The sequence below is a fragment of the Cheilinus undulatus genome, linkage group 23 (assembly GCF_018320785.1).
Source record: "Cheilinus undulatus linkage group 23, ASM1832078v1, whole genome shotgun sequence".
NCBI lineage: Eukaryota > Metazoa > Chordata > Actinopteri > Labriformes > Labridae > Cheilinus > Cheilinus undulatus.
This window is the reverse complement of record NC_054887.1, coordinates 7,235,569-7,260,373: the sequence shown is the minus strand read 5'-3', so window position 1 is coordinate 7,260,373 and position 24,805 is coordinate 7,235,569. Positions and strand designations below refer to the sequence as shown.

Here is a 24,805-nt window from a genome sequence, read left to right as displayed (position 1 = left end):
ACTATGCTCTTCCTCAGATGTGTTTTTGTTGTTCACTGTTATTTCTTGATTGCTTGGATATTAGTGTGCAAACTGAGATGAGCTTTATTACTCCTCTTGCCTCAATTTCCCACAGTGCATTAGTCTGCCAGTCCACTTTGGGTTGCATCTTTCCTTAGAGACACAAAAGCAGCAAGATCACAACAACAGCACCAATTTAACGAATCAATTCTAATAGGCTTCACTAATATTGCAGAGGCCTAATTGTCTGTGTCTGCTGGGTAAATGCGTCAACCTTTTCATGTCATGAAATAACCCTGGAGTCATTTGAGATTGCACTTCACAAAGGCTCTCACATGTGCAATCAATCTGTAATTAATTAAAAAAACTCATTTAGTCTCCCGCCTGCTCCTGTCACCGTCTTATATGAACATGAACTCGCTTGGCTGGAATGGAAAAGCAAAGGATGTCAAATTAAGTCACTGCCTTGGAAGCCCCTTATGCCAACATCATAAATGTATACAGCCCTTTCAGCCTGATAAACGCCTTTATATAACACTGTGACATAATGCAGAGCTTTATGTAAAGATCAACGAGTGTTTTCTTAGCACGATTTGGCTATTTTTGATGTTCTTTTTACTGTTGACACATTCCTATTTTTTTAGCAAATATGTGGGTTAAAAATACACTTTAACAAGATAACAATATATTTGAGATTGTGTGACCAGGCCTTGCTACAGTGCAGAGACAGCCTATGGCACATTTGATTGTGCCTCAAATAGGATTAGCTTTCTCATCAAGCCAAAATACTGTGATGACTAATCCAAGGCCCAAGGGTGGAGAGGTGGGAGATAAATCCTGCTGCTGGTTCATGTTCGTGTCGTTGGGGTTTAAGACAATCAGCAGAGACACAGAGGACACTCAGGTTTAGAAGAATACAGTAAATCTCGTAGAACCGCTGGTGATTTTGCTGCTAAACTGAAGGTTTTGAAGACCTGGTGCAATCAGGCAAAGAGGTTTAAGAAGTCTCTCCTTACATGGACATGATTGCAGTGCTTCCAACATGTATGTGATGTTTGTACACGGCCCAAGGCATTGATTAGGTGTGCATTAACGTAGCTTCTGCTGATATCCCTGCTGTTTGCTTTGATCAGAATCTTTCGCCTCTCTTCTTGTTTCTTTCTCTCTCTCTCTGCCTGTTGCTGTTTGCTTTCTCCAAACCATCTCCATAGTGGAGAGGACGTCACGGAAATTGCCAAGATCCCCACTGGATCCATCCTTAAAGCATGTGTAGCTGTGGAATTATACAATGTTCATGTTTGCCAACTGGGAAAAGAATGCCTCTTCTTTTGTTCTTCCAATGGATTTTTCCAGTTTCTTCAAGTATATTGTCCCTTTTTTGGGAATTTTCCTCATCTGCACATGATATACAGCCTTTCAAAACTGCAATTTCTATTTCTATTTTGGCTCCCTGCAAACATGACAAGGTAATCAAGATTAAATGATTGCTGTGCTGCTTGCAGTGCTGCCCTCGCTTTTTGATACAGTTTTGTCAGGTGACAAATGGAGCCCTTCCTTTATGGTGCTGAGCTCTGCCCTTCAAACCAAAGCAGCTCTAACTTTATTTAAGTGAGGAGCAGAGAGAGCCATGGCACATGTTTCATTAAGTCTGAAAACGAGGGAGCTCAAAAGAGCTCAATAATTCAAAAGACTTCAGTGGAAACGCTCTGGTTTTGTCAGGCCTTTAGCAATGCAAAAATAGCAGAATTTGTGAAGTGGATGTGGCTGCACTTCAAGGCAGCACTACAAATGTATTTAATCATTTGGAATTCACACACAGAGTGTGATACATAGCACATATATCAAAGCAATCATGATTATTATTTCTCTGCATTAAACATGAAAAATGTTAATTCTACTGCCAGGGGACTCTCAATCAAAATGAAAAAGAGGGAGCACTTTGACATGTCTACAAGACTGGCATCTCAGTGGTTACTCTACCACATCTTGTCCACTAGGACCACCCTGGTGGTACCTTTACAGCATGTCCAAAATGGTCAACCTAGAACTCAACCACATTTTTTCCCACATAACAGACATCCTAGTACTAACAACATTTTTTTTTTTTCCAAAAGTTGGGCACCCTGGTGGTAACTCTACTACATGTCCAAAAAATTGGCACTCTAGTAATAGCTGTACCACATTTTTTCCACAAGATGGGCATTTTTGTTGTTACTATACGCTGCATCAACAAGACAGACACTCTAGTGGTAACTCTACCATATTTTGTCCACTAGACTGGCACCCCAGTTGGAACTCTACCACATGCCCAATAATTTGGGACTCCAGTGGTAACTCCGTCATACTTTGTTCCCAAATTCCAACTGAAGTGATAACTTTACCATATTTTGTCCATGAGACAGAAACCGCAGTGGTAACTCCACCATATTTTGTCTACTTAACAGGTAACCTAGAGGGCACTTGAAATGATATGTTGTCCACTGGAAGGGCACCTTAGAGCATTGGTTCCCAACTTTTTTTCTCTAGGGCCCCCCCTACTCATACTGTATCTAAGAAAATCTAAGACCCCCAGACCCACTTGGAAAACTACACATCAATATTGTTTTCACTGACAAAACCCCAACATCATAGGCAGACATTGTCCTTGAAAAAGATCTAGCCTATGTATTAACTTTCCATTATTACTTTGGTGCATTGGGACCATGCTAAAAAAGAAAATATTAATAACAATAAAGAGGAAAAAGAGAAAAATTTGATTTTTTTTTACTTAAACAGTCTTACATTTGTGTGAACCAAAACTGTGTATTTCTAAGATTGTAAAGTCGAAAAGTTGAAAAGCAACCCATTTTTAAGTTTGTTTTTTTTTTCTTGTAAATTGTTGCCTTTACAATGTTGGATTTAAAAACATGAATTTTTGAGTTTCTAACGTCAAAGTTTAAGACTTCATAAACTTGCTTTTTTTTTTCATTTTTTCTTGTGTATGTACTATACTACTTTTTAAACTCAGAAATTCTGAGTCTATTCTTTTCTTGTAAATATCTGAATTTATAATCTTAAAAAAAAAAAAATCTGTTTTTGCATAACATTGGAAATATTGTCTAATGTAAGTACTCAACCAAAAATAAAACATAGGAGGAGTCACTGTTTAATTGATGTTAACATTTCAGTGTAAACATTCTACATATTGTACCTGTAAGCTATTAAAATACTCTCAGACATGATTCATGGTATAATTTCCCCTTATAAATAAGTGTAGCGCAGCTGCAGCAGGGTGCTCTGGCTATAAAGGCCCTGTGGAGCCACTAAGACGTAAAATTGTAGCTTGAATGAAAGGCAGCTTTTCTTTTAGACACAATGATTCATTAAAGTACCTGAAATGCCAATCAAATGTGAATGAAGGCAGAGAAAAACAACACACACTCATGTACCACCATTAAAAAAGATGTAATGGACCATAGAACTGAACAATGACTGATGCTGCACATAAAGGTGTTAATGATGGGATTCAGAGTCTGAAAACCTCACAGAAAATCATAAATGCACATAGAAACAACTTAATGATACTTGATTCTATCTTTGAAACACTTCCAGTGACATCAGTCATACAGTGCCACCGTGTGGATAAGAAATATAATAGCATTCAAGTGTGGAGAATTCGAGTAAAGATGCAGTACCAATAAGCTTCAAAGAGACACGGTCAGCTCAACAATTCTAAAACAAGCACATTAAAAATCTGTAGCTCATATTTTTGGTTATTTTCAAAATCAGAGCAACACTGATGATATATAATCCTCCAAAACTTTCTGCTTCTCTTTAAAAACAGCCCCATCTTTCCTCAGGAGTGCTATCTCCGTCTCCAGAGCTCGGATTTTCGCCACAGTGCTCTCCTCCCTGCGGTCCAGTTCTGATATCTTTGCATGCAAACTCATGATCTTACTCCAAAGCTGATCTTTGTCTGTGTCCTGTCTGCAGTATGCATGCTCATAAACAGAGATGTGCTCTCCCTCGCTGGGTCCCCTCTCCTCTGAGAAGCAGCCCATCGGCTTGTCTTTGATTATTTCCATTGGGACGAGGCTGAAAGTTTGACTCAGAGCTGCTTGGAGAGCCGTTGCGTCCACGTTTTCTCTCTCAGCGTGACAGCCCAGTGTCTCATAACACAACACAGTCACAGTCGAGTCGGTCTGCTCTTCCTTACTGCACAGGGAGAGGGCAAGACCAGAGGCCGCCTGCACCCCGCTGTCACCTGAAGTCTTACAAACAGGGGTTTGAATCTCTGATGAATTTGAATCCCAAGATTTGTCAGTGTCTGACACCAAAGGTGGCTTATTTACTGACTCTGTTTGTCCATTATGAAGGTTGTTTGTTGTGCTTGACTGGACCTTTTTGCAAGTTCTGCTTAAAATGAGGGGCCTCTTACTGACAGGGGAGTCAAATCCAATGGAATCAATGTCTAGAGTCCTGGGTTTGGCCTTTGGGCTTCTTTTTAAGGTTCCACATTGTGTCCCATCATCCTAGGAAAAAAGGAAAGCAAATGTTTTAAACTGGATGAAGAAATCAGTCAGTACTTTTGAGGATTTCTATCCAGGTAATAGCTTTAGGGCAAAGAATATTACTGTAGACAAATCAGCAGGAACCATAACAAGTTCTGCCTTTAAATGTTCTGCTGTTACAGATTTAAATCTGTCTCAAGTGATTTATGAGGGATCACAGTGACAAAAACTTGCACTTTCAATGAATCTCTCCAGACATTCTTTGCAGCCAAGTGATGCTGATGATGCGTAAATGTCAGTTGGGGGTCAGGAAGTGGGGGACAGCCATAAGGAATGAATGGGAACAGAGGAAGGTTAGTTCTTTACAGCTCTAAACGGACCTCTACGCTGCAATTATCATCAGAAAATTTCTTTATATATTCAGTATGATACCTACATTTTACAAAAAAAGGGATTTTTACCACAGGTTAACTGATTTATATGGTGTGGGGGAGATCAACATCACAACTACTCAGTCCTGCTGACCTCCTTTGGTCTAGCATCTTCTAGCCAGATAAGGGAAAACTAGAGTCTAGAGGAGTCTTGTACTGAGCTCAGAGGCTAGGCTATAGAAAAAATCCTGATGTTGTCACAAACATGCTTTAAATTGAAACCATGATGTAGTGTTGTAGTACTCCAGAACAATCTTGGTCTTGAGACTGGTCTCAAGACCACATTTATAGTGTCTCGTATATAGACCAATCTATATACGAGAACTTTTAACCCCCTATGAGCCAATCCGCAGCCTTAGATCATCGGGCGCGGGCTACCTGGTCGTTCCAAAGTCGAGACTCAAATCTAAGGGTGACAGGGCCTTCTACATCAGAGCCCCTCGACTTTGGAACGACCTGCCCGAGGTGATAAGGCATGCAGAATCATTGACATCTTTTAAACCACATCTTAAAACTCATTTTTATAGACTTGCTTTTACGTGATGTCGTCTTCGTCTTCATCTTATTTAGTTTTTATCTTCTCACAGATTCTTACCTGTTTTAGTTTAATTTCCTCTTAATCTCTCCTTAACTCCCTGTCAACCTCATTTTATTTCCTTGCCCCCTGGCTGTTCTTTTTAATCATTACTGTCTCCCTCATGTCATTGCTTTTTTTTGTCTTTATTGCTTCCCTTTTGTTTAACTCTGCTATAATATGTATCAATTTTACTGTTTTTACAGTTTTACAGCTCGTTTTACCTCGCTTTACTGTCTGTTTTTGCCCTCTTATTTACATTTTACTGCTTTTTCTCATTTATCTCCTGTTTTGTTTTTACTCCTCCTTGTTTCTCTTTTAATTTCTCATGTTTTAATTCTGGTCCTCTCAGTCTCAGCCTGTGCAGCGGGGTTCCTGCATTGCCTGGGTTCCTATTGTTCCTATTGTTTTATGGTACTTGGTGTCTGTGTCTTGCCTGCATCCTGATGATGTACATGATGTCTTAGTTGTGTAGAATGGCTTCATGTCTGCACTCTGATTGATATCTGTGATGTCTTAGTTTGCATGGCTTCACATGACATCTAGGTTTTGATGTATATTGATCTTGATGAATTACTATCTCATCCATATTCCTGTCTAGTTTCTTTAAATGTGTGGATTCTGCTGATGTTGTCTGCATGTCACGATCTGTCTTCTTATCTTTTCTTTGGGTTGTTGCTTTGTTCTTCTGCTTGCTTCTGCACTTGTCAAAGCACTTTGTAAACCCATGTTTTTAAAAGTGCTATACAAATAAAGTTAATATTATTATTATTTTGAACGTCTTGGTCTTGTCTCGGACTCAGAGTGGCCGAACTCTGGGTTTTCCATCAAGACCGGTCCAGACCAGCACTGATCTGCTATTCTTCGATGCCATTAATATGATTTTAAGGAAAACAACAAATAGCTACACCTGCAAAAACTCAGTCCATCTTATTTTCCCATCAAAAATACCTCTGAACACTTACTTTAGGCCTCATTCACCTGACAAATCTAAATATACATCTCATTTTCAGATATTTAAATGATTCTGGACTTGTCAGTGGCTTTTAAATACATACAAGGGTTTATTTCTTACAAGGAGTTAGTTGAACAAATTCATTAAGATTTGAGATTTTTGCATGTTTTGCGTTGAAAGAGTTGCAGACACCTTGTTTTTATCCGTCAAATTTATTAAAAAGAAAACTAAAATTAAAGAGAGAGTGCTCTTCAAGTGTTTAACCTTGTCATGTTTTTTTAAAATAGATTTTTATGGTCTTGGTCTTGACTCAGTCTCGACCCCCAAAAGTCTTGGTCTTGGTGCACTCTGGTCTTGGTCTCGGATAGTGTGGTCTTGAGCACAACGCAATCGCGTTGGTTGACGGATCAAGTAATGATGTGCCATTCATGAATGAGCTAGTTCTACGGAACAGCTCTTTATGTGAACCAATGAAGCTAGCTCCCATTTGTGTTTGATGTTTACTCAAATAAGAAGCAGTGAAGTTTGATACTGGCTTTATTAACCATATTGAGGATGCACATAGCTAGCTTGGCAACTGTCTTAAACATTACTACAGCGCAGGGAGAGAGAGATCTAACAGGGCATGTGCAGAACTAATGTCTGCAGGTACGGTGTCCCTGGAGGGTTAATAAAGATCTGTTTACGATTTTATCGAACTTTTCATGTGTTTTATTACATACTTTTTAAATTTATAACACTTATATTTTATTGCATATCTGGATCCTGTTGGTCTTTTATTATGATTTGTTTAGATTTTACAGCTTTCTTTGGTTGGTTTTATACACAAATGTGATTTCACTTGACTTTAATTTCACAAGCCAGACTCTTCGTCTCTTTTACTACAAACGACATGTAGCCCTTACACTCTTGAGTTCTTCTTTGTTGCAGAATATGTTCCTTTAATTTTGTGATGTGCAGTATTTCTCTACCATTTTTGTCTTTGCTGTGTACCAGGTGTTTAGGGATTAAAATAAAGCTGTTACGTACATCCTCAGTGGAGGAGAAAATGGTGGGAATGGCTGTGTTCTTTAGGTAGCGGATGCCCCATCGAATGTCGAAGCAATCCTCCGTGAAATGCTCGCTGCAAAGGTACTGATGTCGACTCGGGGTCCACCCATCCCTCTTCATGTTGTCCACCCATTTCTGAAGCCTGGGTTTGTCTTGCAAGGGAAACCTTTGGATGGAAAAGAGACTGCACTGTAACATATGCAGATTTTTTTGAAAGAATAACAGATGTTATTTCATGTTTTTTACCATTTTATTATTCCATAAATCAATCCTGATCAATATAATTTGGCTTCTTCTTCTTCTAAAAAAATAAATAACTAATGAACCCTCTTTAATTTCAACGCGGAAACAGATTTCTACAAAGTAATGTCAATTAAATAAAAATACATAAGGTAAAATAAGTGACTGCATAAATATTCAACCCCTTTAAAGTGACTGACCTGATTCAACAGAAGGTCCAGTCACTGATTAATCAGTGTTCATGTCTGCCATTACACCATGAAGACAAAAGAACACTCCCAGCAACTGAGAGAAAAAGTTACTGAAAAGTGTAAGTGTCTTGGGAATGTTTTTGTAGGGGGTGAAGGGGTGAATATTCATGCAGTCATTTATTTTACATTACATATTTTCAAATTAACATTATTTTATAGAAATCTATTTTCCTTTTGACATTAAAGAGGTTACTTGTATTTTTTGGGGTCACGAAAGCCAAATTATATTGCCCATTATAACATCAATAACAAAGTAAAACGTCCAAGTAGGTGAATACTTTCATAGGCAATGTATATTTCAGTATTTGTAGTACCAGGCAGTTGCATTATTGTTAAAGTTGTTAAGATAATTCCACATTCATTCAAACTAACTTTAAAGTCTAACATTGTAGAGCTACAAACAGAAAACTGAGTCATTTGACATAATTGTTACCCTCTCACTGCCTCTTAAACCACTCCTTTCTCCCACTTTGGATACCAAGGACTACAGTAAACAAGCACCTGCAGCTAAACCAATGTTCACAGCAGATGGGAAGCAGAAAACATACGGATAGAAGCTGATTCTCTTGCTGTCTTGCTTGGCTGCAGCTCCACCTCGGTTTCTACAAAATTTCACAGCGCAATACCTTGGCATAGCTGTTGTAAACTACATTAAAACAGCTCTAAAGACACATAATTGAAGCTAGCCTTTCTTAAAACACTTAACAGCTCGTGAACTGTCACTTCCGGATTGTAGTCCAACAGCGGAGATGACGTTTACCTAAATATACAAGATAATGCACGTACCGTCCAACACTTTAAAGGGTTACATGACTTTGTAGGGGAAATTAAACAATATTATGACGTTAAAGTGTAATTAAATGATTTATGAGCAATTTACGTTTGAAATGTCCAGAATAGTGCGACTGAAAAGTAACTAAAATAGATGACAGGACTGAAAAAGTGTTATCTAGTACCAAAACGGAAGAACGCTGACCTTTCTCCTGCTCCATTTATAGCCTCTTCGGGCTCTTCCCCTTTCTCCACGTGCGCAGTATTCCAACCAATCACAGCGAACTGAGTCACTGTGTTAAGAAACGGACCAATCACGTTGCGAGTCGTGGTGTTACAGCTCAGGAATGCAGCTCGTCAACAACTGCTAGCTTTCGATTCGCATCAGCTGGAGCTGTTGGCGGCTGATAGGAGTAGTCTCAGGCTGTTTGTCAGTCCGTCTCCAGGTAATACCTACTTTCCGTTACGTATTAACGTCTCTGGGTGCTTTGTCTTTAACCGAGAACAAACAACAAGACATTTTAAAGGCTTTAGGGAGGTAGAGCTAGTGTAAGTTTCTCCTTCTTAACACCAAAACAGTGAGTTGTCATTTTTCTTGACTGTAACGCCTCTCTGTAGAAACCAGCTACAACAGTTACGTCAGTTCAAAACGTCTTTAACGTACATTTTCACTCTGTTTACTTAAAGGAATAGGGGAATCTGAACTTTAATGATCATTTTTGAAGTTCTTCTTGAGTTTCAGGGGTGTGAAACGTCGTAAACTGAGCTGTCAAACTGCTCTCTTCACAGCTTCAGAGGTGTCAAAACCAGCAGTATGGCCACGGCGCAGTCGGTGTTGCTTCTAGCAGTTAACATCCTGCTGATCTCTGAGTTCATCCTCGCTAAGAGAGACTACTACGACATACTCGGGGTGCCTAAAGATGCCACTGAACGTCAGATCAAGAAGGCCTTCCATAAACTGGCCCTGAAGTACCATCCTGACAGAAACAAGGGCCCAGATGCAGAGGCGAAGTTTAGGGAGATAGCAGAAGGTGAGTGAGTCACTCTGTCATGTCCTAACGTTAGGTAATGCCCTGTTAACCACCCATCTCTACTGTCTTTTATTGAGATTTAATGCATTTAAACAATCTGGGTGAACTCCAGCTGGGTACAGAGTTAAACATCTCTCCATATTTTGCAATTATTACAATTCCAGATTTTTTACTTTAATTTGAGTGGAATTAAAAGTAAATTATATCATACATGTTCTGATTGCATGGCAACAAAAATAGAATTTCCCGTCAACAATTATTAAGCAAGTGCTTGTTTTCAATTGTCTTATATTGCAGGCAGATTCCTGATACCGTCTAAAATGCAACACAATGGAAATGTAGCCGATGTTTGGTTATTTGAAGGATTATGCATCAGACTGACATGACACTGTCATTCACATGGAGGAGGCTTTATTAATGTTTCTGAATATTTTCAATAAGTGTCATTTGGTTCAATATGTCACCTTTAATGCTCTAAGTGCAAATCAAGAGTTTGTTTTCCTTTTCTGGAGAGCCACATCCAGTGCATTCAGAAAGTATTCAGACCCTCTACACCAGTGTTATTCAACCCTGCTAGACCAAAGAGCCAAATTATCGAAAAAATGCCATCACAAGAGCCACAATCTTAATGGTGAAAAGTGACTAAAATGGGCAAAAATATGTAAAAAGGTGGTAAAATGGGGGGGGAGTCGCATTCAATGGCAAAAGGCAGCTGAAATGGGTGAAAAATTGCAAAGAAGCAGGATGAAAGTGTCTAAAACTCTTCTTCCCTGATTGCTAAGTTTTACTGGGTGTCCAGCTCTTTGAAAAGTCATGGTTCTGCCAAACTTCGAGAATCATGGAGGCCACTGTGCCCCTGAGAACCCTCAGTACAGCAGATCTGTACCTTTTGCTCTGAAATGCATCATCAGCTGTGAGGCCTTCTATAGAGAGGTGTGTGCCTTTCCATATCATGCCCAGTCAATTTGATTTATCACAGGGAGACTCCAATCAAGGTGTAGAAACATCTCAGCAACGATCATAAGAAATTAGAGTAATCTTGTACTAAATTTCAAGTGTTTTTGCAAAGGGTCTGAATACTTATGTCGGTGTGATATTTAGGCTAATTTTGTGTTATTTTTATTTAAATAAACAGCTAAGACAGCTTACTACGGCCTTACCTTACTGTACAAAGAAGGAAAAGTGTATCAAACAATGTCAACTTTGCATTAAAGGTGACATAATTGATTGAATGACTCTTAATGACAGCAGTCATAAATACCCATAAAGCCTCCTACATGTAAAATGACTAGCGTCATGTAATGGTCATGCTGTTGTCATGTCAGTCTTATGCATACCTCTTTAAATAAAGTATTACCCAAATGTTTTTGTGCAATTTAGACTGTTTGCAGGAGTTTGCCTGCAGTGTTTTAATGGATTTATTTCTCTTTTATGTACTTGCTATAAGTGGTATGGTTACTCTTTTAAACCTCTGTTACTTTTTAGTACTGTTGATCATTAGATTAACCAATTTTGTCATTTTAAATAACATCTAAATAATACAGCAATCTAAATCATCATATCTAGCATCTAAATTCTTGCAACCTTAGTGAACATTTTGCTGAATTTCTCAACACTGCCCTTAAGATGATCCCCAGCTTTGAGTACCTGTATAATAGCAACCAGTAGTGATGTAATGCGTCTTTCTCCACCAGCATACGAGACGTTATCAGATGATAAGAGGAGGCGAGAGTACGACCAGTTTGGCCACGGCCCATCACCAGGGGAGGGCCACAGAGGAGGAGGAGGAGGAGGCAGCTACAACTTCAACCAGCACTACCAGTCCTTCAACTTTGATGACATTTTCAAAGACTTCGACCATTTCGGTCACCAACAGAGACACCAACACCACTTCCACTCCCACACCCAAAACCAAGCCCACCAGAAGAGACACTTCGACAGCCACTTCCAGGCCCACAGGGAAGCCATGAACAGACAGAGGAGGCAGTTTCAACAGGGGGCCTTCGGAGGAGGAATGTTTGACGACATGTTTGAGGACTTGGAGAAGATGTTCTCCTTTAACACGCACAGCACAAGGACTGAGAGTCGATTTCAGAGCTCGGGGAAGCAGCACTGCAGGACAGTGACTCAGCGCAGGGGGAACATGGTTACCACCTTCACCGACTGCTCCTGAAACAAGCTGAAAACGCAACGCTTTTGGGACACTGCTGGGTTTTTGTTTTGGAATTGAATGCTAATTTATGACTTGGTGGAATACAGAATGGTTTTGTGTTGCTTTTGTAATGCTGTTTGTGATTTCATCTTTGAACAAATGTTAAAGGGCGCCTGTTAGGCTGCTTCCAAGCAATAAGTTGCACCTAATGCCCATCGCACGATAAATAATATACCTCTCTGTCATTTAGATGTCAGGTTCATTATGCTTACTTGTTTTTGATGGTACATTTTATAAGACTCAGGTATGGCCTAAGACTAAAAAAGGAGGCAATAAGATTTATTAAAACACAGCAGAACCATCATGAAAACATAATTCTGCAGCCAGTTAGGCCATACTGGTAGTGTTCTTTCCATAAGATAAACCATTTACTTATGTAAAACAAGGCTTTGCTACGCATATTGTACTTTGGACTTGCATATTTTCCCTCTTTGGTTTTAAAATTAAGCTTAAAGATGGGCAAAAGTTGTGCATTTATCAACTGTTACCTCATTGGTTTCCTTCGACAGGGGTGCATCTACCTGTACACAGTCAAGATGCAAATTAACATTACCCCCAATGACAAATGCTGGCGAAGTTTGTGTTCTCTTTTAAGTTGTTTTGAAGGTAAAAAAGAAAAAAAAAACATGGGTGATCAGCCAGTGAAGCTGAACAGTCTTATAAGAGTTTCTTGAACTGATCTTAAAGTGCAATATTCAGCACCTTTGCTCTTCATGTTGCCTATCTTTCAAAGACAGTGCTGTTTTTTTGTCATTGTCTAATGTTCGCACTTTGTATGTGTGAGTTTGTACGTGTGCACGCCGACTCTGGCCTGAATGTTGATTGATTGCAAAAAATGTTTAGAGAATTAATAAAAGGTTACAAGCACATTTTTCTGTTTTTTGTATCTGAAGAGTATACAACTACCAAAAAGATCTGGAGTTTATTTTACAAACAAAGATGGAGGATTAGGGTGAGAAAAGAGAACTAAAATACAACACCACTCTAGTATGCACAACCAGTGTGCACAAGACATGCTCTATTATCCAGATTTAAACTTGCAACCATTGCAACGAGGACTGTAGCCTCTATATATGGAACCTCCTGGTGCTGTACTGTATATTAAGGGTTCTTTACACTAATTAAATAGAAGGCTGTTTTTCCAGTAAAACTCCAGTAGATGGCAGCATTTTACAAGCAAGACTGGCAAGGTTAAGGATGCTATATGCCAGTGGTTTTCAAACTTTTTTTGCCCAAGGCACACCAAAAAGCAAGCTGACATCTCAAGGCACACTATATTAATGTCCTTGCAAAATAGCTTCTTTAACATGTGTATCAAGTAACAACATGTCCCAGTCCCAACTGCATGTAATGTGAGCAAGTGCCAGCTACATCAGTTTGATTACAAAGTTTTCTTTTGTAGCATCCTGACACTCTGCAAGTGATGCACTGCAGCTCCCCAGGTTTATCCCAGTCACCCTGTTCCTATTTTCTCTCTGTTGTTACTATTAAGATGGACAAGTAACAAAGGAAGAGGTTGCACAAAGGATGACAATACACCAGGAGTGTCCCACCAGAGGTTATTCTTAATTTTCTTCCACTTTTCTCACTCCCAAAACTTGTTAGCTTGTTGTACAAAGAGGAGTGTGTTGCACGGATATTCTCCACCCATTTATGAATTTTTATAGTTTGAGTTGTGCTAAAGTGGAGACAAAACTATGTGACTCAAAGCTGTTAGAGGCACCATACCTCAGATTTTCTAAGAAAAAGCATGAGATGTCATATTTTTACATGTAAATTTACATTTGCATATTTAACAGATAACAGATGGACAGTGAGCATGCAATACTATATGATGCAAAGCAACGTGTAACGCTTGCATGCAGTAAGGACATTGGTTATAGTCTCTTTAGTTGTTGCATAGTTGTAGTACTTATGTAAAGTCAGACGAATTTTCAAGGCACGCCTAGACTTGTCTCAAGGCACACCAGTGTGCCACAGCAAAACCATTAGAGAACCACTGCTATATGCAATGTCAGAGAATCAAGGTGATAAAAAGAAAACCAACCAGACAAAATGAAAGACTGTTATTTAGAAAACATCTGAAATTTGTTATATCAGAACAAGAGAACTTACACATCTGCTGCTCTACTAGTGCCTCTCAAAAAGTTAGAATATCATGAAAAAGTTCAATATTTTTTTGTCACTCTTTTCTGAAAGTGAAACTTATATAGACTCATTACACATAGAGTGAAATATTTCAAGCCTTTATTTCTTGAAATGTTGATGATTATGGTTTACAGATAAGAAAACCCAAAATTCAGTGTCTCAAAAAATTAGAATATTACATAAGATCAATAAAAAAAGGGTTTTTGAAACAGAAATGTCAGGCTTCTGAAAAGTATGTTCATTTCTATGCCTTCAATACTTGGTTGGGCCTCCTTTTGCATGAATTACTGCATCCACGCAGCATGGCATGGAGGCGATCAGCCTGTGGCACTGCTCAGGTGTAATGGAAGCCCAGGTTGCTTTGGTAGCAGCCTTCAGGTCATCTGCATTGTTGGGTCTGGTGTCTCTCATCTTCCTCTTGACAATCCCCCATAGATTCTCTATGGGATTCATATGTAATATTCTAATTTTTTGAGACACTGAATTGTGGGTTTTCTTATCTGTAAGCCATAATCATCAACATTTCAAGAAACAAAGGCTTGAAATATTTCACTCTATGTGTAATGAGTCTATATAATATATGAGTTTCACTTTCAGAAAAGAGTGACAAAAAAATATTGAACTTTTTCATGATATTCTAATTTTTTGAGAGGCACTAGTATCAAGGGTAAGATAGACTCATGCATCTATTCATGCATCACGTAGCCATCACTGCATCATGCATCATTACATTCATCATCCATGCATCCATCATCAATCCATTCATCATGCATCCACCCATGCTTCATCAATCCATGCTTCCATCTATGCAACCCCCCACCTATCAATCCATCCATGCATCCATCCATGCATCCATCATCCATCCAGACATGCATTTGATATCTGCATTGTTCATACTTACAAGAAAAACCTAGTCTTGAATTAAACAGACAGTTTAGCATGCTTAAAAACATGTATGTGAAATACATGAATACATAAACATGTTTTTGTTGACTTTTATGATTAGGAAAGGAAGGCTAAGAAAGGCAAAAATGGTTAAAGTACTTTGATTTTGTATAACTAAAGCAACAGCACAGTATCACCTTTTTTTTAAATCTTGCTTCAAGCTCTTCAGATGACTGCTCATAAAAGAAAGCAGTTCTTGTTCATGTTTCCATTGCCTTTGCACTGGTTTCATGCCTTGTGTTGCCAAATTCTGCATCAGGTCACACTGTTTTTGCTAAGCACGCGTGCCCTGCAGTCTCCCCCTCCGTCAACATAGTTTTGTGGCAGTGAGACATGTCTAATCACATTCAGGCCCATTTTTATTTTGGCACTTGCTTTGACCACACCTTCCTGGTGAGCTTCAAAAGAGCCACCGACGCCTTCCTGGTATCATTTTGTACCAGACTGAAAGCTGAAAGGACCACTGTTACAGCAGTAGGACCAAGATGATCCCTTCAGTGACACTAAATAATGGAGAGAAGATGCCTATTGTGGGCCTGGGAACATGGAGGGTAAGTCTGAGCATGTTATACTTCTTCAGTTTAGAAGTTAGAATTTCCAAAGTGGAAATTTCTCAATAGCAGCAAACAAGGGGCTTTTCAGTCTTTGTTTGAATCTGTATAGTTTTTGTTTTTCATGTTATAAATCCTCTGTGTTTGCAAAAACTTTTGTTTTTAAAATAGGGTCATAGGTTTTTATTGATTGAAACTATGGAGAAAACTAAAGGTGCAGTACTTGAGTCCAAGACAAGAATTGCATGGTATGGAATGGTATGGTATGGTATGATATGGTATCATGTAGTGGTGTAGAGATAATCTGATATGGATCTTGATGTCAGCGGTCCGAGTGCATCAGTCCACAGAGCCCTGGACCAGTAAAAATGCAGCACGAACCAGTCTTTGGACCAGTTTTAGCGTTAGAGATCAGTGCATTGTTTGCATTATTAATAATGCTAAGAAAGTTACAAGTACAGCAGGATTAACATGTACCAGTAAAGACAAATTTTAATATTTATCTCCCAATTTAATGCCAAAGTAAGACACCTGGATGTGATGAAATCTTTCTTAAACATAATGTCAGAATGTTAGCACAGGAGGCCTGGCATTTAGTCTGTTTTAGAAATAAGATCAAATAAACTTAGGTTATTATGAAATGATCTTGTTTCCCCCTTTTTTGCTAATTTTTGTTAAAGCTTAAAGTTATTTTGATTCTATAATCAGATTGTATAATCAGATCGGATTGGACCAAATCATTCTGTATTTTAATGAATTGTCAGTGAATCAAATTGTGTTCTGTGAATTGAGATTTGAATCAAATTGTATTGAGAAGGAGAGATTCACACCCCTAGTATCATGTCATGTCTTGTTGTTTTGTATGCTGTCATATTAGTTGTATCGTATCGTGTTGTAATGCATCTTATTGTATTGATCCAATCGTATCGTACTGTATTGTATCATATCTTATGGCAGCGCATCCAGTGGTGTGTCATATTGTACCGTACTGTATCGTATCTTATCTTAAGGTGTTGTATCATATCGTACTGTATACTCATGACTTATGGAATCATATAGTATTGGTTTGTCATACCTAATCGTACCGTGCCATTTCAAATTGTATTGTTTCTAATCATATTGGTCCAATTGTATCATACAGTATTGAATCATATCTTATCATATCATTATTGGTTGTATCATACTGTATCTTGCAGTATCGTATCATATCTGTTCTATCATATTATATCGGTCCTTTCTTATCCTATCGGTCCTATCGTATCTTACTGTAACATAGTTGTATGGTATCTTGCGGTTTCGTATCCTATTGGTCCTATCATATCAGTCCTTTTGTATCGTATCATATTGGTCACATTATTTCATATCGTATTGGTTGTATCACATCGTACTGTATTGTATTGTGTCTTTTCATACTGAGTGTGCATATCTTACTTAATGGTTCAGTATCGTATTGGTAATGGTATGGTACTGATCCCATAGATTGTATTGTATTGTACTTATTACATTATAATGGTTTTCTGTTTCTTTCCTATGTTTCTATTACCCTCTTTCTTATATAGGCTGAGCCAGGAAAGGTGACTGAGGCTGTTAAAGTGGCAATACGTGAAGGTTACCGCCACTTTGATGGTGCCTACCTATACCAGAATGAAGAAGAGGTTGGGGCTGGGATTGCTGCAATGATTGACCAAGGAGTGGTAAAAAGGGAGGATCTGTTCATTGTTAGCAAGGTAAAGTTTGTGGCAAAAGTCAGTAAGTAAGGTTTTATTTCTTTTAGAGATGCAATATGATCTACTTTAGTTCCTGTAGGTATGAAATAAGCCCTTTTACTTATTTATTTATTTAATATGGACATAGCAGTTACATTGGAAAACACCAGATGCATTGTTTTAAGTGTTATAGCACTAGTGCTAATTTTCAACACCTGTCCATAGGAGGCTTTTAAGGAGGGGGTAAACAAGCTTTAAACAAGCAGGATTTAAAAACTACATGTTACTGTTGGGATAGTAATGACTGTTAATGTTTGCAAGCTTTGGTGAACACAATAAGGACTTTGTTGCTAATGATATGGCATCTGATCGGGGCACTGCCCGGTGAACGTGTTGCCTAAAACTGCATTTATACTGAAACCGTATCTGTATGGGTATCATCTGTTTTGCTCTAAGGAAATTGCATTTTTTTTCTCTTTATGTCAGCTGATGACTGTGATGAATATGTTTATTCATTACCATGATTGGAAGTCAATTTGATTTGTGAAGTAATGCTTAAAATTCTTTATCTTTAGATATAATCCTCCTCTATTTCACATTGCGTTCCCTCCTATCCAATGTGACCTGTTGTATTAAAATTATTTAACCCCAAAAAGTTGTGGGAAAATATTTACAAATTAAATTTCTACAATGTTTTTATTTCCATAGCTTTAACAGCAGAAATCTGAAGTAATACCAAAGAGTTAACATCCCTGTTTGTTTCTCATAGTTGTGGTGCACCTTCCACATTCCCTCTCTGGTGAGGGGAGCCTGTGAGAAAACCCTCAGTGACCTGAAACTGGACTACTTGGACCTGTACCTCATGCATGCCCCAATAGGAATGAAGGTTTGGATATCACTGTTCTGTCTAGTTCTTAGAAAAATACTTCCTGCCTGTTTTTACCGAATGTCTTCTCAGACCCAACTTTTCAACTGAATATCAAACCTGACATTAGAGACCAGTGAAATAGTATGTGCTTTGTCCACCACTAGGTGGCAGAGTTCACTACAGAATAACTGTGAAACAGACTGCTTAAGTTGAGGTGAAGAAGAGAGAGAGAGGGAGACTTTCTGAGACCTATTGAAAGTGAATGCTAATGTTTGATAGCTAGCCATAAAGACAGTGGAGTTACTGCCTCCGTCAATACTTTAATGCAAATACAAGAAATACTTAAAAGTGATGGCCTTTCAATAATATCACACCATTAGTAAGACTGGTTATATTCTGAGACATACGGTGTGATAACTCTCACCTTTCTTTTGCACATTTCAGCCAGGGGAGGAGCTTTTTCCAATGGACGAGAACAACCAGGTCATTTCTGATGGCAGCAACTTCTTAGACACCTGGGAGGTAACTTAAGTGACTCAAAGCACTTGAAATTTGTTCTAAATCAATAAAGTGACTCCTATACAGCCTGAAATGCAGTTCTGGGAATCAAGAATTGATTGAACCATTGAACCAAACCATCATAAAATAATGTCAGATGTAAAAATGCCAGATAAGTCGAAGAAACGGTGACAACTTTAGTGAAAAATAATTAAATCATTGCCAGGTGATGCAAATATGAGTGACGAGCGGCCAAAAAGGGTTTAAACATGGTAAAACTTGATTCAGAGTGGCAACAACGTAATGAAAATGGGTTAAAAGTGTGAGAAATGAGATAAAATGTGCAAAAAGAGGTTTTAAGTGGCAAAAATTAGCTAAGAGTGGCATTCAGTGGCACAACTGGGTTAAAAATAGCAACAAAAGTTCTTTGTAATTGTGAAACAGAGTTAAATTTTCCCAAACCTTGTGATAATGGGTTAAACATGAAAATAAAAAAGGTGAAAACTGTTAAAAAGTAGGGCTGAAAGATTTGCAAAAATAATCAAATTGCATTTTTTTCCCCAAATATTGCAATTGTGATTTAATATGTGATTATTCTTGGGTTAATCTTATGTATCTTTTGACAAATTCAAGCAATAAATAAGTCTATAAATAAGACCATGTGTATTGAAAACAATGGAATTATTTCTGAAGCAGTTAATCCATAATAGCATGAATCTGAATATTAGGGTGCAACAAGTTTTAAGCTATAAAGGAGGCGGCTGGGGTGGGGGAGGTGAGGCTGGCTACTAGCTGATTTCAGCTGGGGTATGATTTTCATGAAGTAACACTAGGTTTCATCAGTCTTACATAGAATGACCTTACTATTTTTGATTGTATTGAAAATGTGATTTTCTTTGTTTAAGGGCATTATCATTTTTTGTCACTCATTTTGATTAAGAAAAACATACATAAAACAAGAAATGGAATTTAAGAAATATTGCAACTTATGTGATTAGAAAATTGCAGCAGACCATAATTGCAATTTAATCTAATTTGCAATTAATTGCCCAGCCCTAGTAAAAAGTTGCAAAAATATGACAAAAATTGGTTAAAAGTGGACAAAAGAAGTAGAGAAAATGGGTGAAAACTGCTCAAAAATGACAAAAATGGTTTAAAGTGGCTACAAAGCTGCAGAAATGGGTTAAAATTGGCAAAAAGGTGTCGAAAGTGGCAAAAGAAGTGGTGAAATTATTAGAAGTTTTGAAAACATTAGTGAAACTAGAATAAAAGTGGCAGAAATGGGTAACAACAGGTTTAGAGTGGCAAAATGTGGCAAAATGGTATATGATTGACAAAAAAGAGGCAATATTGACTAAAATAGCAACAGAAAGTTGTGAAAATGAGTAAGAACTTGTAAAAGAGCTGCAATTATGGGCTTAAAGTGGCAAAAAAGTGCAGAAATGGTTTTAAAATGGCAAAAAGGTATTTAAAGTGGCAAAAGAAGTAGTGAAAAATATTTGAAATTTTGCAAAAATTGATGAAAATGGGGTGAAAGTTGCAGAAATAGTTACAAGTGGCGAAAAAATGGGTTAAAAGAGGAAAAAATGTTTAAAAGTGGCAAAAATGAATGGTAAAAAAGTTGTGAAAAATGGTTACAGTGGCAAAAATTGGTGAAAAAGGGATAAAAAGGAGCATGATTAGACAATTTCAATATCAGACCCAGTAATAGCTTGACACACTTTTTAGCTTGAAATGAGAAAAACTGTTAGCCAGGATACAGACTCCAGTGCTACTGTCCCAGTAAACATGCATTGAGAATCACAACGGAGGAGGGCCCATGCTCTGGGTTTTTCAGGGGCCCAGACTATTCTGTGGGCAGGGCTGCTAGGGACAGAGGGGCACTTTAAGGATGCAAGGATTAGACAGATCAATGGGGAAGTGTGTAGACTGACGCTGGATCTTGTCGAGTTACATCAGAATCTCATTTGTGCTTAAAACTTAATGTAAAAACAAAAGCAGAAAAACTATCCTACAACCTCTTGACAAATAAAACTGAAAACAGACCTGTTTAAATGACGCCACTGTGTAAAAAAGGCAGGAATATTTTTGTATAGGATTAGTATCAGACCTGGAAATGATCCAGGCGAATAGACAAGCACTACTCTGCAATCAGTATTAGTTTCTGTGTTCTCATTAGCAGAGCAACCAGCTGATGAAAGTAAATATGAGCATGCAATTGGTTTGTACACAGATGAATTGCTAACAGTGGTGTGTAATGTGTCTCAAAGGCCATGGAGGAGCTTGTAGACGCTGGACTGGTCAAAGCGATCGGTATCTCCAACTTTAACAGAGACCAGACTGAAGCCATACTCAACAAGCCAGGCCTCAAATACAAGCCTGCCACCAACCAGGTACAATCAGCATCTTTGTTACACAGTCTTAATAGAGATAGGAACATGAAATCTAAAGCATTTTCATTTTCTTTCAGGTTGAGTGCCATCCATATCTGACCCAGGAAGAACTGATCAACTACTCCCACTCAAAGGGCATCCCAGTGACGGCATACGCCCCCCTGGGCTCCCCTGACAGACCCTGGTGAGAGGCAGAGAAAGCTATCAATCATTATGATAGGTGGTGCCACCTTGAGTCAATCATTTTGTTCTTCTACAGGGCCACCTCTGATGATCCCTCCCTGTTAGAGGAACCCAAGGTTAAGGCCATCGCAAGCAAATACAACAAGACCCCAGCACAGGTAAGAATGATAAAAGTGTTGATTTTGTGTACATTGTCCCTCTTATCCTAATCTTAAAAGGAAAGGCTATAAAGCTGTCAGGGTAATGCCAATTAATACAAATACAAGTTTGGTTCAGTAGTGACTTTAACAATGAACTTCTACACAGATAAACATTGTTTTAACCTAGGAAACAAGTAAAATGTTGCAAACATCAGATGTTTTGGATTCAAAGAGAATGCCTCAAATCAGACCTTTTTTTTTTTTGCTAGGTTCTCATCAGGTTCCACATTCAGAGGAACGTGATTGTAGTTGCCAAGTCAGCCACGCCCCATCGGATCAAGGAAAATATACAGGTAAAATCATCATAAAACCAAGATGACACATATTCAAGAGATGAAATGTTCTTAAACATCATTGCTGGTGATAAGGGAGGCTGCTGGCATTATGTTTTTGGGTTGTCCCATCATCCGTCCATCCACCTGGACCATTTTTAGAACACAATATCTCACAGTCATATACTTTGACGAAACTGGAGGCCAAAGGTCATGGCCATGGGACCTTAAGATCATCCCTTGCTTTCCAGGCCAATCTTGTATGAATGTGCTTTGATACAGCCTCTGAGAACAGCCTGCCCTTTCAGCAATGACCTTCTGTGGCTTACCCTCCTTGTGGAGGATGTCAGTGATTGTCCTCTGGACAAGAGTCAAGTCAGCAGTCTTCCTTATAGTAGCTGTATTTCTGATTATGTTATTTTTCCATTGCAAAATCAGTTTTTTCCCTGTAAATATTATGCGGTTCACCTTAATCTCCTTATCTTTCAGTTGTTTGACTTTGAGCTTTGTGAAGAAGACATGAAGAGCCTGTTGAGCCTGAACCGGAACTGGAGAGGATTCGCAATGGAGATGTGAGTAGACAAAGAAAAGATGTCACTGGACTCTTCCAGGTTATGGACAGCATTATCTAAACTATGAACAACAAAACTTAATAAATGTATTTTTCCTCTTTGCTTCTTTTACAGGGCAGCAAACCACAAAGACTTCCCACACTGAACGCTGAATACTAACTGATACAACATAAAGCATCATTCATTTTTTATTGAGCTCTATTGGTGAGGGCTAACCATTCAACACCTGCTTTCATTAAAAACCTAAACCTAAACAGGGACTAAAATAAAAACTTCTGTTTTACATGTGTTCAGCCGGAGAAAATTTTCATCATCAAATCTTTACCAGCTGTTAGGAAACTTTATGGGAAACAACATTCGATAAAACAGGTTTACAGGAAAGATACATCTGAGTATCATCAGCATAACAATGACAACAAATACCATTACTTTTAATTATATGGCTTAGAGGAAGTAAATAAAGAGGAAGTAAGATTGGCCCAAGGATGAGTCCTGTGGCACACCATAGGGAAAGAGTATCTCTGTTGAATTAAAACCATTTACAGACACAACATACTTTTTGTTGGATAAATATTCAAAAAAAAAAAAACAGTGTCAGAGACATCGACCCATTGTGATATGCCCTTATTGTTTCCCGCCTTCATTATTGCAACACTCTTATTTGTTAGTCAAAAAGCTTTTTCCCACCTCCAACTGGTCCAGAATGCAGAGTCTAGGTGTCAGATTCAGGCAGGGAAAATCCAAAAACAAAAGGCAAAGGACCCAAATGCAGATAAACTAAGGAACTGATTTAATAAAACAAACAAAAGAACTTACGACAAATAAATCCAGAAACTCAAAATCCATAGAAGGCAAAAACACTGGAGTAGCACGAGGAAATAACACTGGGAGTAACAACAGGGAATGACATCTGATGAACCGACAAAGGACAGGGAGAAACACAGAGCTTAAATACACAGGGAGAGATTGCACTATGGAAGACAGGTGTGGATAACGAGACTCAGGTGAAACTAGTGAGGGTAATCACAGAGGAGGGAAACTGAAGCAGGAAGCAAAACTGGAATCACACACAAGGGAAGGCAACTACAAAGTAAAACAGGAAACATGGAACATTTCAAAAGACAGAACCAAGAATTTCACAAGGACTGAAAGACAAATCCAAACACTAGAACTATAACTAAGGAAGCACAGAAAACACAGGAGGATACAAAGAACCAAACACAAGGAGGGAAACTCAAACACAAGGAGGGAAACTGAACATCAAACACAGAGAGTAAATCTTAAACATGGAATAACTAAACAAGAAGCACAGGGAAACCTAAACATGAAACACAAGGAGTAAAACTAAATAAGCACAGGAAATAACTAAACATAAAACACAGGGAATGTAAAACTAACATGAAGCAGGGAATTAACTAGACATGGAACACAGGGAATAAAAACTGAACATGAAGCATGAAAATATACCAATAAACACAGGGAAAAACACAAGAAATCACAACAGATCATGACACTAGGCTTCTGTTTTTAACAGAGGACTTCCCAACACCCTGTATTAGTATCTTTACATTGGCTCCCAGTAAGATTTAGAATTTATATTAAGATTTTACTCATCACTTTTGAAGGGTCTGGCTCCAATCTATGTAAGAGCCAGCCTGCACCCTAAGAAGTCGTTTCCACTTAGCTGGTTCAGTTTTGGTATGGCACAGCGCACATTTGTTTGTGTTTCCATATATCAAAAGTTAGAAACGGTCCCTTAAAAATAACCCCTATGGCCATACTTTCTGGCGCTGCTCCATAAGGATACCAGTCTTACCTATCTATCCCAAAAAGGTGCAGCTACACACAAAACAAGCTGGGGTTTAGCGTACAGAACCATACCTAACCGTACTCAAAGAGGACCACCTGATGGAAACGCGGCTTTAGATCCTGATGTGGGGAGGATCCTGATCGCTCCAAAGTCGAGACTTAAAATTAAAGGTGATAGGGCCTTCTCCAACAGGGCCCCTCGACTTTGGAACAACCTGCCTGAGTAGATAAGGCGTGCAAAAACATTCACTCCTTTTAAATCACTTCTTAAAACTCATTTTTATAGACTTGCTTTTACATGATGACGTCATACCTTTTTTTATCCCCATTTTTATCATCACCACTCAGGGGCGTCAAACGGTGGCTGGCTATGGGGAGATGTTGCAGCAGGCGTTCCTCATGACTGAGGGCCCTCATCTGTGTGGTAATGACTGGGTTTTTCAACAGGACAATGCTGCAGTTCACAATGACGGCCTGACAAAGGACTTCTTCCAGGAGAATAACATCACTCTTTTGGACCATCCTGAATGTTCCCCTGATCTAAATCCAATTGAGAACATTTAGGGATGGATGGCAAGGGAAATTTACAAAAATGGACATCAGTTCCAGACAGTGGATGGACTTTGGAACGACCTGCCTGAGTAGACAAGGCGTG

The 24,805-nt window shown here is 38.5% G+C and overlaps 3 protein-coding genes across 5 annotated transcripts; 2 read left to right on the top strand and 1 right to left on the bottom strand.

The window, feature by feature from the left end:
• Window positions 1–3,428: 3,428 nt before the first annotated feature.
• Window positions 3,429–23,243, bottom strand: LOC121505307 (THAP domain-containing protein 5-like). 2 transcript variants are annotated; one of them, XM_041780480.1, is made up of 3 exons: window positions 23,029–23,243; window positions 7,480–7,666; window positions 3,429–4,511 (listed from the first exon to the last, which is right to left on the bottom strand). In XM_041780480.1, the coding sequence occupies exons 2-3, from the start codon at window positions 7,618–7,620 to the stop codon at window positions 3,765–3,767; spliced, it is 888 nt and encodes a 295-aa protein (XP_041636414.1). In that variant the 5' UTR covers window positions 7,621–7,666; window positions 23,029–23,243; the 3' UTR covers window positions 3,429–3,764. The 2 variants fall into 2 exon arrangements, with proteins under 2 accessions (XP_041636414.1, XP_041636413.1); XM_041780479.1 differs by lacking the exon at window positions 23,029–23,243 and adding an exon at window positions 8,540–8,721.
• LOC121505310 (dnaJ homolog subfamily B member 9-like) lies at window positions 9,103–12,867 on the top strand. Its single transcript, XM_041780482.1, has 3 exons — window positions 9,103–9,208; window positions 9,552–9,793; window positions 11,488–12,867. The coding sequence occupies exons 2-3, from the start codon at window positions 9,577–9,579 to the stop codon at window positions 11,964–11,966; spliced, it is 696 nt and encodes a 231-aa protein (XP_041636416.1). The 5' UTR covers window positions 9,103–9,208; window positions 9,552–9,576; the 3' UTR covers window positions 11,967–12,867.
• Window positions 15,515–24,521, top strand: LOC121505308 (aldo-keto reductase family 1 member B1-like). 2 transcript variants are annotated; one of them, XR_005991552.1, is made up of 11 exons: window positions 15,515–15,649; window positions 17,209–17,376; window positions 18,125–18,241; window positions 18,668–18,745; window positions 20,992–21,114; window positions 21,192–21,298; window positions 21,374–21,455; window positions 21,707–21,790; window positions 22,259–22,341; window positions 22,456–22,545; window positions 24,499–24,521. XR_005991552.1 is itself a non-coding variant. In XM_041780481.1 (10 exons), the coding sequence occupies exons 1-10, from the start codon at window positions 15,584–15,586 to the stop codon at window positions 22,484–22,486; spliced, it is 939 nt and encodes a 312-aa protein (XP_041636415.1). In that variant the 5' UTR covers window positions 15,515–15,583; the 3' UTR covers window positions 22,487–22,576. The 2 variants fall into 2 exon arrangements, 1 of the variants encoding a protein (XP_041636415.1); XM_041780481.1 differs by lacking the exon at window positions 24,499–24,521 and having other exon boundaries at window positions 22,456–22,576.
• The last annotated feature ends 284 nt before the right edge of the window (window positions 24,522–24,805 follow it).

Coding starts and splice junctions, on each gene's coding strand:
- LOC121505307 (XM_041780479.1), bottom strand. CDS start 8,625: ATGCCAAGGTATTGCGCTGTGAAATTTTGTAGAAACCGAGGTGGAGCT. Junction 7,667..8,539: donor AAGAGAATCAGCTTCTATCC/GTATGTTTTCTG, acceptor TTCCATCCAAAG/GTTTCCCTTGCAAGACAAAC. Junction 4,512..7,479: donor TTTTCTCCTCCACTGAGGAT/GTACGTAACAGC, acceptor CTTTTTTCCTAG/GATGATGGGACACAATGTGG.
- LOC121505310 (XM_041780482.1), top strand. CDS start 9,577: ATGGCCACGGCGCAGTCGGTGTTGCTTCTAGCAGTTAACATCCTGCTG. Junction 9,794..11,487: donor GTTTAGGGAGATAGCAGAAG/GTGAGTGAGTCA, acceptor TTTCTCCACCAG/CATACGAGACGTTATCAGAT.
- LOC121505308 (XM_041780481.1), top strand. CDS start 15,584: ATGATCCCTTCAGTGACACTAAATAATGGAGAGAAGATGCCTATTGTG. Junction 21,115..21,191: donor ACAAGCCTGCCACCAACCAG/GTACAATCAGCA, acceptor ATTTTCTTTCAG/GTTGAGTGCCATCCATATCT. Junction 21,299..21,373: donor GGCTCCCCTGACAGACCCTG/GTGAGAGGCAGA, acceptor GTTCTTCTACAG/GGCCACCTCTGATGATCCCT.